The following is a 13653-nucleotide window of genomic DNA, read 5'->3' on the forward strand; positions in this document are numbered from 1 at the left end:
TTAATGCCATTTATATAAAATATGGTGTCACTTATAAATGTAAACTCACTGAATTGTGAGAAATTCTCACATAGTTATTTATTGTCAATATGTGATGTACAGAGCTTCATCTTCCTTTACAGAGTACCCTTTGGGAAAACTCATTTTGCCACGCTGTTCTGCATTAGCATTTCCTAAGAAAGACAATTTAATTCAGCCTTTGAAATGTATCTAATGGCTACAACATAAGTAAAGATATACTGTAGGCCTCAATCCTTTCATGTTTGACTTGCTTGCTAACTTGCTGTGCTAGCTCAAACTGCTTTCATTCAACAGCTGCTGACTGCCAATGACCGATGATTATACCAGCTCTAAGGGAGTTCAGCCAAAGCTCAGGTAAATTTCAATTTTATTCTGATGGCCTTCTTTTGTCAACCCCCCACTGAAAAAGTAAATATGTTTAAAGCTTGAGCACTGTAAAAGCAATTCCGGCATGGCTTTAACTTGGCAGGGAGAGAGATGGGAATGGGATTACCAGATGAATTCACTCAGTGAATGTACGTGTGTGTGTGTGTGTGTGTGTGTGTGTGTGTGTGTGTGTGTGTGTGTGTGTGTGTGTGTGTGTGTGTGTGTTTTTTGAGCATTTCCACTTGTATACAAAGAGTGGAAAAATGTTTGTCTATGCGTGCATTTGTGTAAAGACACATGATGTATGCCTGCCTTCTGGATGACGTTTGTGTAAGATAGAGAGTCAGAAAACAGTTCACTCCATTTAAAATTGGTGTAGATGAATTGCTGCCAAATCAGTGAAGAAACTAAATGAAAGCTGTGTCAGATTTTTATCACAACTGCATTATAGCATTTTTTACAAAACTGAGATGGGTGCATCAAATCTTGGAATTCAAGGAATTGGAGGAGAGTTTTGTAAAGAACTTTCTTGGAATTCATTGCTCCTTTATCTTTCCTGGTGCATTGTTATAAGAAAAACTTCCAAGCCCGCTCTTTATCGTTGAAGCATCTTGCTTTAAAGACCACAGTGTTTTTGCACATTTTTGCCAATTAACTACAAGCCATGTATTTTTTACAATACTGGAGTCCATTTTCCAAGGCATATCAAGAGTTTTAAGACTAATTTCTTTATTGGCAACCATTGACTTCTAATCATTTCAGTAAGGTACGAAAATCAACTTGCGGAGATTGCTAATTCATCACAGTGAACATATAGTTACCTTCATATTTTTCTGTGGTCATGCAGCTGCAAAAAGGCACTTGATTTGTGATATCTTCAAGTGCTTGTGTGAAACTACAAGATCCGAAACAGCCTAATAATCCAGAAAAATACAAACTTCTTTTGTCCTGATCATGACATCTTGTTTGTTGTTCATATCTGATTTCTTATATACCGTATTAATGTGATGCTTTTACCCAAAGTGCTTCACAATTTGGAATATGTCTCCATGTTTCAAACAACTGAGAGGTGATTTTCATTGTGTACTAGAATTGGTGGGAGTCAATGGCTTCCTGGAAAAACTTCTGGTGCGCTTTAGAAAATGGTCAGCAGTATTAGCAAAGTTTTTGAAATGTGTATGTAAATAGGCTAAGAAAAACCCAAACCCACTGGTATTGCGTGCAATGTTTCTTACCTATGTTCACTTGTCAAATTGGTTCTCAGTCGTGACTTTATAACAGTCCCAGCTTTGACACATCACAGCAATTTAAACACTATCAGTCTCCTGGGAGAATGCAATAAACTTAAGCAAAACGTGCTGAGAGGAAATAACTGCTTGTTTTCCCCTGAGTACTGAGATTATAGTGCTAATAGTGGAAGAATGAGGGATTGTGATGGTTTGCATGAATGCAGCTCTATTGCACAACAAAGCCTCTGGAGTCGGCTCCTCCAAACAGCTGCCGTGTCCCTGAGAGGGCCAACAGCACTCAGCTCAGAGTTCAGCAACTCGCTCTTCCTACTCCTCCGAAAGTCAAAAGTTCATTTGGATAAAGTTAAAAGTGAGCAGGATTTGGCTCCCGCCCCGCAGCTCTCTAATGTACTCCATGAGCGGGACTTGCATGCGCTCACAGAGAAAGACAAACAGGATGCTTCTACTCGAGTGACTTGGATAAAAGACATTGTGTTTTAACACAGTCTGAATTTCTCTCAGCTGATGCTGTAGTCCACTGCCTCACATCCACTCTCATGGACCTCAGCCGAACTTTGTGCGGATGAGTCATACTGCAGCAACACCCTAAATACAGAGACACAGAGGCTCCTGATTCCAAATCAGTGTTGAATCTAACAGTGATGGAGCACATGCTCCATCTCCAAGGAAAGTAATAATGATGTGTTTGAGGGTGTGTGTGACACAGTGTTTGCCCCTTGCTGCCAGTTTTTTCTTCTTTATCCAAAAGCATGAATGCATGCACTTGATGGCAAACATATGCCTCACAAACCCAACGGCAGCAACTGGAGGAGCGGTGAAAGTAACCGATCCTTTATACACATAAGTATTTGTGATTAACGATCATTAATGCAGCATGAGAGTAACAAATGTGCATGTATAAAATACAAATGCATGCACTGAAGAAGAAAGGACCATATTGTAGTTGCCACAGGAAAACTTTCAAATTTTAAAGGGTTAGTTTGCCAAATTTACGAAAATAAATTTTTTTCAACTTTACAGGAGGTATTAGTCATACGAACTATTTGTTTGGCAGAAAATAAAACCTGTTGACAGTGAGGTCTGCGGATTACACAGTGTAATGGGGACAATATTGGATTGGATTTATTGGAAGCAAACATGTCAGGGGCAGATATCTCAAAACCCAGAACAATACAACCAACACTAGCTTCATGGCTTGATACCACTAGAGCTAAGTGCTTGTAATTTGGGTGAACTGACCCTTTAAGCATTTTTAAAGCATATCATTCTGCTCTTGTTTGGTTCACTACCAGTGTACAAGTCCCCTGGGAAAACCTCTGAAAATAGGGTCCGCCTGCTACTTTTTAGCTACATGGTGCATGTGTATTAGTACACTTGTATGCAAACCAAATGCATGTGAACTCTGTCTGCACCACTACATAAAGATATATGTTCATTACAATTTCAGTTTGAGTAACTACACATTTTTTGGAGTCCTGTGAGTCAACGTTTTTAAGTGACTTAATTTAAGTTAATGAAAGAGAGAAGAGAGTTTCTGAAACTTCTTGATCTGGTGAGCTCTGTGAGCAGTCGTTGGGCCTGTGGTGAGGTAGACCTCACAGACTGTCAGCCACATTTATGTTAAACCCAAACCCCGCATAACCATTAGTGACCGAGCCACATATCAGGACAGATGAGTGTCATATGTGTTAACTGGAAGATTCAGTTAGACCGACATGCCCATAAATATCGAGGTAATTCAAGGTACGTAACAGCAGAAAAGACAAAAAGAGCCCACACACTTTGGCTTTAATTCATAACATTTCATTCTGAAAACAATAAAACATTTTATGAATAGCGCTCCAAGTGTGTCAGCTTTTCGCTCTTCCACCATATGAAAAAGGACTTTTCACTCACCGAACCTCTTGTATCCAAAAGACTGTACTTCCTCCTCGTCTGCAAAGTCGTCTGCGTGACATAATCAGAAACATGACAAGAGCAGGTTATATGCACGCTACTGGGGGTACGTTGAAGCAATTGGTAGGATTCTACAAACAAAATAAAACAGAAAGATGCGCTCCAGGGCAGCTGCACAGAGCCAATAATTCATAATGTTAACCTTGAGTACAATGATCTCTGTTTAGCAGAGGGGAGGCAGCCAACAAGGCATTAGGTTGGAGATAGTGGAGTATCATCTCTAGTCTGTAGGTGTGTATGTGGAGATAGGAGGTCCAGAGAACTGTAAAAGCCACAGGCTGCGGTTTCTTTGGGTTGTTGACAGTAAACCCTAATTACACTCTGCTGCACTACACTGAAGACTGGAGCAGAGCAGAGAGGACATCACTGGTAATGGTAAACAGATGGGACTGAGGGGGGAGACATGTAGGGAGGGATGAGCTGAGTGTGTGTTTGTTGGTGGGGGGTCAGAGGAGGTTCCTGTGCTATTTCCCCATAGTTTATCTTGGTAAAATGAATACAATATTGTAGTTGTTGATGGAACAAATACAGTATTCTGCTTTAAGAGGCTACTGTTTGGAGTGTTAGCACAAATACAGCAGTTAACCAAGTCTGAAAACCACATGCACTACAAGGTTTGTTCACTGATCATCAGTGAAATTCACTGAAAATCTTTACCGGATACACAGCCTACTTGTTCAAACATTATTTAGTCTTTTATATCCGTCAATAAGATGCAAATAAGTGGTGTAAGAAAAAAACTCCAAGTATTTCACAACTTCTGCACCGCAGTACCGTAATGTCATCCAGATGTGAATCGCGCACCACAAAGAAATAGGCACAACAACCTGTAAAGAGTATAATCTGTTTGTTTGAATTAAAACACATGCACTTTAAAAGCGGCTACACGTAAAGGAAACAAACCTTTCATGGCGTTTTATAACTCGTTGAGGACTGTAGAAGAGATGAGGAGCGCTGTCACTTTCTGCGCATCTCAGCATCCAGTGCAAAAGTGTAAACTTGTTTCACGAAGAACGACACACACTAATAAAAGAAATAATACAACTATAAGTATGTCTTCATGTTGAGTCTTCAGTTTAAAATCCCATTGTCTCTTGCTAGCTTAGTTTCAGGGGAGTTTTTGCAGGAGTGAGGTGATGTTCCCGGAGCCTGAAGGAGGAAGAAGTGATGTCTGTTACTACCAGTGGTAAACAGAAAGGCGAGCTGCACTTCCGGTGTCGCTTTCAGAATTAAATCGTTTTTGTTGTTGCGTAGAGAGAGCAAAGAAAATAAAAAATACTCTTCACTCTTAATATTTAGCCTCTATGTTGATGCCTCCAAACACAAGATCTCAATTAAAGAAATAATTTGACATTTTGGGAAATGATGTTATAGTTATATATATATATATATAGTATAGCCGTTATAGTTAGCTTTAGCATAAGATTGGAAAGATGGGGGAAACTAGCCTAGCTAGCCATGTTCTCAAAGAAAGGTAACAAAAGTCACTTACCATTAACGTTACCTCTAAAGCTCACTGTTAAACACGCTATGTTATGTTGGTTTAATTCGTACAAAACTGCAAACACACAATATTATGGGATTAACGTTAGCTATCCTTCCTCGAGTTTCTGTTAATGTTAGTAATGTAGCTAAATTGTAGACTGCTAGCTAAATAAATAGTAACAGCTCTGCACAAGAAAGAATAAAAAGTGGGCTACATAAATCGTTTTTACACTTTTGTTTTTGTATTGATTAAACAAACAAGATAACGTGTTTCAGATGTCAAACATGGGCTTACCAATAGCACTGCTGTATTCAGAACTTTAAAGACTCTTCGCTCTCAAACTGCAATGTAGGCTACTAATGCATAGTCCCACATGCTCTAGCAGCAGGTCATGATTCACGGTTTTCACCGTGAATGTACATGTAAAATGTAATTTAACAATAAAATGATTATATTCGTGAGTTTCAAAGGGACTTAAATGTGCTTTTAACGAGTGACTCTCATTTACACAGTGCTGCTTTAACTCTACTGATGTTCAACCCAGTCAAAAAGGACCCACATAACTCTTATTTTTGAAGCAGCGTATCTCATTTCCGGTTTCCCCTAACTTTCTCTTTTTAACTTTACATCGTCATCACTTTCTTCTGGACACAACCACTGTCCAACTCTTCTGTTCTCTTAATGCATCCATGGTCCAACTCAGGTTTTTGAAGTCATACCAGTGACTGTCCCGTCCTCTCCTGCTGACTCTCCCCGTGTCGGGATAGAGGAGGTGCGGACAGGCCCCGGGACGTCGTGCGGTGCTGCAGTAATCCAGCCGGAGATGAGATTAAGTTACTGGGGGGTGATGGCAATCGCGTCCCCGGGTAAAATCTGGTACCCATTATAGATAATTTCAAAGGTTTGGGGAGGTGAAACGACACCGAAACGGCGACATTTCAGCGCAGTTCCTGTGTTTTTACATATTCACATCTCATTTCCTTCAAGGATGAAAAATCACTTTCATATACATGATATTCCTTTAGGGCCATTTGGCCTCTCTGTGTTGTGTCCTTTAAAAATAGCATATGTTACTCATGTGGTTTGGGTTATTTTATCAACCGATTTATCACAATAACTCTACATTCCTGTGTTACTACTACAAAACATTACATATTTTAAAAGACTTTTTTTTTTTAAAAAGTTAGTTAAATTATTTCAACCTGGTAGTACAAATAGGCTAACTTAGCCTAGGCTATATATCAGTAGCCCATAGCTTCACAAAAATCAAGAAACAAATTCTAGAAACATTTTGTAGTAAGTTGATTTAATAAATTAAGTTGTCTAATTTATTTGTTTGATGAAAACAACATTTCTTGGACTTCATTAAATCACCTGATAAATATATAGATTTTTGCGTTTTAGATATGTAGCCTATCAGGCATAATAGTTTTAGTTTTTAGTTTTACCATATGCTTTATAATTTAGTACTTTTATCTTCCTTGTTATGCCTGTTTGATATGAAACTAGATATAAAATACCCTTCCTAACTTTTTTATTAGATCATATAGGCTAGATATGTGCATGTTTACTTTTGCCATTACAATTATTTCTGTTGCACAAAATAATTCCCAAATGGCAGCCAATACTGACCACAATCCATCAAAATTAGACTGTAAGGTTCACTAGTGGCCATTACCCTTTGACTCCTCCAGGTGCAGTGATAATTATAACAGTTCTTGTGTCCATAATCTCTCCGACCTGCAGATGCAGATCACTGATCAAAGGCAGAAAACAGCTGCATCCGACATAAAAGAAATTAGACAGATTTGCTCTCATATCTTCACAGTGCAGGTTAGTGTCCCTGCCTTACATTGCACTGATGTGGCCTTGATGCTTATCTTTTTACACTCGCTCAGTTCAAACCAATTGATTTACACGGAAAAGATACAGATAACACCAAGTGTCTCAGCTCTAAAATCCTCTGAGCTTTAAAAAAGAAAAGAAAAAAGTGACACAGACATCAAACTCAGATCTGTTTTTCTAATTTCTTTGGATAACAGAGCCTTCAAACCCAGGCTTGGTGCTAATAGCTGGAGTTTGACCTAGTCCACCATGTCTTAGATTCCAGACCAGCCTGAGATGATAAACCGACTAATTACTTGTTTTCCTAAAGGCTTCAAAACTGTTATTTTACTGTCGGCTATAATTGGAGCAGCAGGCTGGTATTAGGGCCCAGATAGGGATCGTGGCGAACTGATAAAAAGCAGCTGAAGGTCAGGTATCCTACAGCCCTGCTGCTGCTGGTCCTCATACAGAGGTTGGGACCTCATTTGCTGGGTCAAGGCTTTATAGCAGTGGGCTCAGATTGACAGAGAGCTACAAAAACACACAGGAATTCCACATTTACCATGCTGCTGCCATGCTTAGATATCATGATAAGAACAACTCACTTTGTCTTGTATGCAGCAGGAGAAAGTCGCTGCTGGTAGAGGCCTGAAAGACAGGAAGGAAGAAGTCTTTTTCTCATGCAGTGCTGCTGACACAGTATGATGGATGCTGAATTTGAATGCACATGATTTGTAGTTAAAGTAACACTGGTTTCCTCTTTGATGTTTTTGTATTAGCGTGCATACTTGCACATGCAGTCATTCTGCTCCTCTTGAGACCTACAATACAGAGCTTAACCAAGAGCATGCCAGTGTGTGCCAGGTCTCTGCAGGAAGCTCAGGCTTATTACTGTCAGCCTGATGGAGATTTGAGGAGAACGTTTTACCTGAGGAGGGCTCTGGAGTATGCTGGGTGACAATTAAGTGAGATAGACCTGCAAACAATTGAGCAAGTAATGTTAACCATGCATTAAAACCCATCCTAAATGGATCTGTACTTATGCTGTGTGCGTAAGGCTTAATCATGCACACTAATAGGATCTGTGCTGCTGAGTAGATCAATACAAATAGAACAATCCTTCGAGGAAGCAGGCGCCTCACTCTCATCTCTCCACAACACAGCACACCCTGCTGCTTCTGTTCTGGAGTCTGATCTGTTCATAATCAAGGTAAATACACTATTTAAAAACTATTTTGCAATTTCTTTTGTTTCTGTTTCGCATATAGGATTGCCACATAACGATTTGGACAAGGTATTTCTTCACAGGTAGCATCAAATGCCATAATAACTTTCTATTAAGATTGATTTTATGACACATGCATGGACAGTGGGATGTAACACCTGCAACCTGAGAGATATATAGAGTTAATGGTCTGTGTTTTCAGTGAAAGTTAATTAAAGGAACTAGCATTAGCATTGAGAAGTCATTACAATATGACATATTTATTTTATGTGGGCAGGTTCAGTGCCAGTTTGATACATACGTTCTGTTTTTGTTTATTTCTTTCAATTCTGTTGATTGATACACGCACACAGAGATGTAATACATAGAATCAACAGTTGCACACTGTTGCTAAATGTCCACAGTCCACCTTTACATGTGCTAGAACAGGAGTACTCTATGTATAATAAATAATTAAATTGCAGTGTTATTATCCTTGTTATGTAATGTGATTGGATCCGTTGACTGCAGTAGCTTTGGGGATCTCTTTTGGTAATCATGTTTATTTAGCTTTACACTGATGTGATATCCAATGCTAATGAACCACCATTGGGACAATTAGTTGCCCTTTATGTTGTATTCATTTTTAAATGTCCTCTATGTTAAAACTACTTGAGAAATAGCACCACCTTGTGGCAGGTTACATGGCAGGTCGATGTTAGTACAATCAAAGCATGTCTTTTGTTTATATAAAGATATGGTGCTGGGTGGTCCCTGTAGCAGAATAATGAGTAAATTCTGCACTTTTTTTACAGAGCTCAGGACAGGATGAGGAGGCTGCTTGTTCAAATTCTTTACATCACTGAAGTGATTCTTTGTGCGTCTGACTCTCCTCCGCTGAGTGAGGAGGACACGCTGAAAGGTAATGCCTTTATCTATAGAAAACAATTAGATGCACCTTTTCTTACTGATATTGGTTGCAAAACTTAAATACATTGTGTTTCATTGGTGTGTGTAGAGCTGTCTGCAGCAGGAGAACAGTGTGTTGATGAGGAGATAAAGCGAGCGTTACTGGGGGTGAAGCAGGTGATGGGAAAAAAGAGGAGAAGCACAGACATCTCATGGACGCCCTGAGACACAGCAGTGACAAGAAGATGGTATAAAATGAGTTTCTGTTCAATCCAGCCTCTGCAGACCTATTATATACACAGTACCATGAAGCCAGGCTGTATTTAAACACAATAACTTCTAACAGAAGATGACCAGTGTAGTTGAGCAGTTACATGCCTCGTCTTTGTGGGTTATTCTGAAGCCCATGACATATTTTCTGCCTCATGAAGGCGAAGCCTCACAGAGAAACCTCAAAGCAGACAGTGAATAATGAATGGGGGAGTGGAGCTAGTTTAGGGAGTTGAAAGTGTAGTTTTACAGCAGTCAGGATAAATGAACTGTCTGTAGATGAATCTGTTTTTTTTTTGCTTTGTGCCAAGGCCCCAAACCACATCTTATACACTCTGGCTTATTAAGAGGTAATGTATCTGAGACAGAACTTTCTGTTTTGGGGTTCCTTCAGAAGGCAATGCAGCTGGTCTGGGAAACAGAGCAAAAACTGAAGGAGGCTGATCAAGATTTAACCAAGTCTTCCTTCGATGAATGTCGACCTTGTCTTGAAGATACTTATAAGGCCTTCTTTACCTCTAAGTGTCGCCGTGGCTTCGCCTCTTTCTCATTTAAGGTTTGACTTGACTTATATTAGCCTATTATAACTGTCTCAGAGCTCCAAAATGATAAGCGTTAAGACTGATTTGTAACAGGCTCCAAACATGATGGTTCTCAGCCAATCTCTCTCTGCAGGTGGAGGATTTTTTCAGGAAAATGGCCACCCAACTGGAAGCCATGGATCATGTTTACAATCACAACGAGGAGAATGTGGATCGCACCAACCCACCTGACAACCAGGTCACAGAAGATGGAGCAGATCTGGAGCTTCTGCAGGCAGATGCATCCTTCAGCCAGCTGCTGTCAAACATCAGCCTCCTGTACAACCAGAGCATCATACTGGTGAAAAGGATGCAACAGGTGTTGGGGCATTCCTTCCTGGCGGCCTTCACCGCAGAGGCCCGACCCAGCCCGCTGTCGGCCATGCAGGGCGACTTGAGCGCTGGCTTCTTCAGGACGGTGGGTCTGGATCACATCCTTGATTCAGTGTCTGACTTTGGGAGGAACGTGCTGGAAGAATTCAGCTCCACCATGGCTGATGTGTTTTAAGAGATACAAGAAGCAGAGGAGTACTTTCAGCAATCAAGCACAGGTATCTGATGTCATTTGTATTAGATATTAGATCATGATATCCACTGCTGTTATTGTATGTTTATCTACACAGATTCAGGATCCCTTTCTGCTTTGGGACTGTCCCAGAGCAGATATCTGTGCAGACCACTCCGCAGACAAGCATCAGAGTGCTGGCAGCTCCAAAGTTTGTGCGAGGCATGTGAAGTTTATCTGTTACAAGGTAAATAACTGGCACAAAAACAGTTTTTTTTGAGTGAGCATTATTGGTTCCAAATGTGTTTATCAGTCACATATAGTATGCACATATAGTAGTTGTGCAAAAATGTTCCAATTTGTATCTTAAATACAAATTCTGTCCCAAATAATAAGCTTTTTACCTAGAGGGACAATTAAAAACGCTATTTCATACATTGCAGAGCTCACACTGAAGTCCTAATTTTGCAAACTCGTCTTTCAACTGAAAGGGTATAATAGGCATCACGAGTGAAAACATTCACCATATCATTACTAGTTAAACAGTTGTACGTTTTGTATTCCCAACTTGTATATATTTTAAATATTTAAATACTTGTTCTTGTATTCTATCCTATTATTATTTCATGTATATTGTATGTATGTATATTGTATTCTATTATTCCATGTATATTGTATCCTAGTATTTCATGTATATTCTGTGATGTGTGACTGATATTTTGCTGCTGTAACACTATAATTTCCCAATTTTTGGATCAATAAATATCTATCTATCTATCTATCTATCTATCTATCTATCTATCTATAGTAATATTTTGATGATTTCCGTTATCAATTATTTGTCACTTAGACTGTTGGATTAATCATTTGTTTAATGCCATCTTCAGGTTTCTTGTTTTATATGTAATTTAACACTGATAGAAAACAACTTAGACATTTAATTGATTGTCAAAATTGTTGATTGATGAAGAGGTTGAGAAAATAAAGGTTTATACTGACATGGCACGCTTCTGTACATGTGATCATTTGTACTTGAGTGTCCCGGCGTCCAGCAGTTACACTCTGAGATGGAGGAGATGCACATGCTGCTCAACGCCTCCTGTCTGCAGTACGACGACAGGCTGCAGCTGGTCCAGAGACACACAGCGGACACACAGAGATGGTACAGAAACATGGATGACAAATACGGCTGGGTCAGCCAGCTGTCCAACAGCACAGCGGGCCCACACAACATCTTCAGTGTGATCACAGTATGTTTGAAGTAATGCTGGTTTTGTCAGACTTCATCTTAGTCAAATTGGGATGTTACAAGGGTTGCTAAGTGCCAAATGCATTTTTATTACTTATTTTACAGTTAATTCTACCTGCAACATGCTATTTTAATTCTGTCATAGATAAAAGACTTGATACCTAAAATGCATTAACAAGGTTTAAATTTAAACTCCAAAGCCAAGCCAAAGAAAGATTACCTGACTGTATATAATGTAGCCTAAAAATGTGTATGATTATTTTTGGCAGGCAAGAATATTGTCAGTTATTATTTTTGTTTCTATGGCAGAATATTATTTGTTGTATTGCCATCACTGATGCAGTTTCACTCAATTTCATTTTTCAGGTGAATCCACAGCAACAGATGAAGAGCATCAGACCTAAAACTGACAGCAGTGTGGTTGTAACCATACTGGACTCTGCCCCAATAACCATCTCAGTCCCAGCAGAGCTGGAGGTGGATGATAATGCATTTATCCAATATGTAGCTCAGGAGGCTCTGACACTCAGATAAGAGGTATTGATCCCAGCAGCGTTGTGGCTTAGTTCATTATTTGGCTCCCAGCTTCACCTGGCAGAGCTCCAAACTGCATTTGAGTAAAATTAAATTTGATTTGAAATATGAAACCACCAACTTAATACCATGAATCCCTGTGCATTTCTTAAATCTGAGACCCACAATGCAAATTGTATGTTTTAATCCAAAATGATGAGGTAACTAAGAAACAATCATAAATTGAATCCTTCGTTGACTTTGTATTCAATGATTAAAATGCAACCATGTGCAATATGTAGCATTGATATTGGAGCCATGGGAATATTTACAATTGAATTGAGTAATGTGTATATTTCAGCATTCACACATGATCTTCAGATGCTGAATAAAGAATCTAGGTTTTGAACAAACAAGTATGAAGGTAAATATGGTGCAAAAAGGGAGAGCTTGTAGAATACAATGTGAGAACTTGCAGAACAAAAAATCTGAACTTGTATGTTAAAATTTGCACTTGTAAATATAAAATTTGCACTTGTAAATATAAAATTTGCACTTGTAAAAAATATTCACACACATGTGATCTGAATTTGAAGTCATACAAAGAAAAAAAACATGAGAGCTTGTAAAAAAAATCTGAACTTGTAAGTTGAAATTTGCACTTGTAGAAAATGTTCACACACCTGTATTCTGAATGTGAAGTTACAGAAAAAATATTCACAAATGTGTAGATTGATATTTACATGAACACAATAACAGCTGCAAACTTATAATGCAACATTTACTCGTATACTTTTTTTTTTTTTACTCTGGTTCATTTTCCATCACAACCACAACTCAGTGATTACAACCTCTGGAATCTGTCACTGCAACTTCACATATGTGCTCTCTCGCATCACAAAGTGGCCAATCTGCGCACCTCGACTTTCACAACACTCTTGACGATACATTTGGTGCAAAACTAATTTGTACCTGTGGACTTAGGCTGTGGAGCTCTGAGCTAACAGAACGGGAAAAGCCTTCTTATATACAGTCTATGGGAAAAGCAGGGTTTCTATCGCCAGATGAGGGACAACTCTGTCTGGCTTATTTATGTAGCATGGAAACTTGGTGGAATAGCATGCTAGCGTTAGCTAGCTAACTAGCAGCCAGCCCGCTTCTAAATAAATACCTTTTAATTGTCTAAACATTTTTAACAGTCAAACTAAAACACTGGCGGTGAGCTCCACGGCCTGCAGCCGCAGACGGACCGTCACCAGTGGGTAACAGGTGCCAAGTTTCGCATCCCTGCCGAGAATTGCATCCACTAGGGAAAATAATGATTTTATAAGGCAAAGTACTGTTTAAAAACTAGGCAATAGTAAATCTCTTTGTCATGTTCATCAATAATGATTAGGATTTTAGAAGGTTTAGAGACATCAATGTTTTATCAGACTCTGTAGTAGCATTTCCTTGCTACCTAGATGCAATTTTCGGCAGCAATGAATTCTGCAGAAATTATTGTTTCTGCCCAAGC

The 13653-nt window shown here is 39.2% G+C and overlaps 2 protein-coding genes across 2 annotated transcripts in view; one reads left to right on the top strand and one right to left on the bottom strand.

Moving 5' to 3' along the window:
* LOC116045308 (collectin-12) overlaps positions 1-4824 on the bottom strand; it is a 33012-nt gene extending 28188 nt beyond the window's left edge. The window contains exons 1-2 of the mRNA XM_031292920.2: positions 4497-4824; positions 3534-3584 (exon numbers count right to left, since the gene is read on the bottom strand). Coding sequence (XP_031148780.1) covers positions 3534-3584; positions 4497-4503 — 58 coding nt within the window. The 5' untranslated portion in view covers positions 4504-4824. The remainder of the gene's footprint in view (positions 1-3533; positions 3585-4496) is intronic.
* A 2999-nt stretch (positions 4825-7823) lies between these two features.
* Positions 7824-12550, top strand: LOC116045281 (clusterin-like protein 1). The gene is given in 10 exon segments (XM_031292866.2): positions 7824-8116; positions 8926-9032; positions 9129-9200; positions 9203-9267; positions 9684-9845; positions 9965-10421; positions 10494-10622; positions 11411-11625; positions 11991-12150; positions 12153-12550. Coding segments are annotated over 9 exon segments (1392 nt in total). The 5' UTR covers positions 7824-8116; positions 8926-8938; the 3' UTR covers positions 12191-12550.
* The last annotated feature ends 1103 nt before the right edge of the window (positions 12551-13653 follow it).

The sequence above is a fragment of the Sander lucioperca genome, chromosome 23 (assembly GCF_008315115.2).
Source record: "Sander lucioperca isolate FBNREF2018 chromosome 23, SLUC_FBN_1.2, whole genome shotgun sequence".
Classification (NCBI taxonomy): Eukaryota; Metazoa; Chordata; class Actinopteri; order Perciformes; family Percidae; genus Sander; species Sander lucioperca.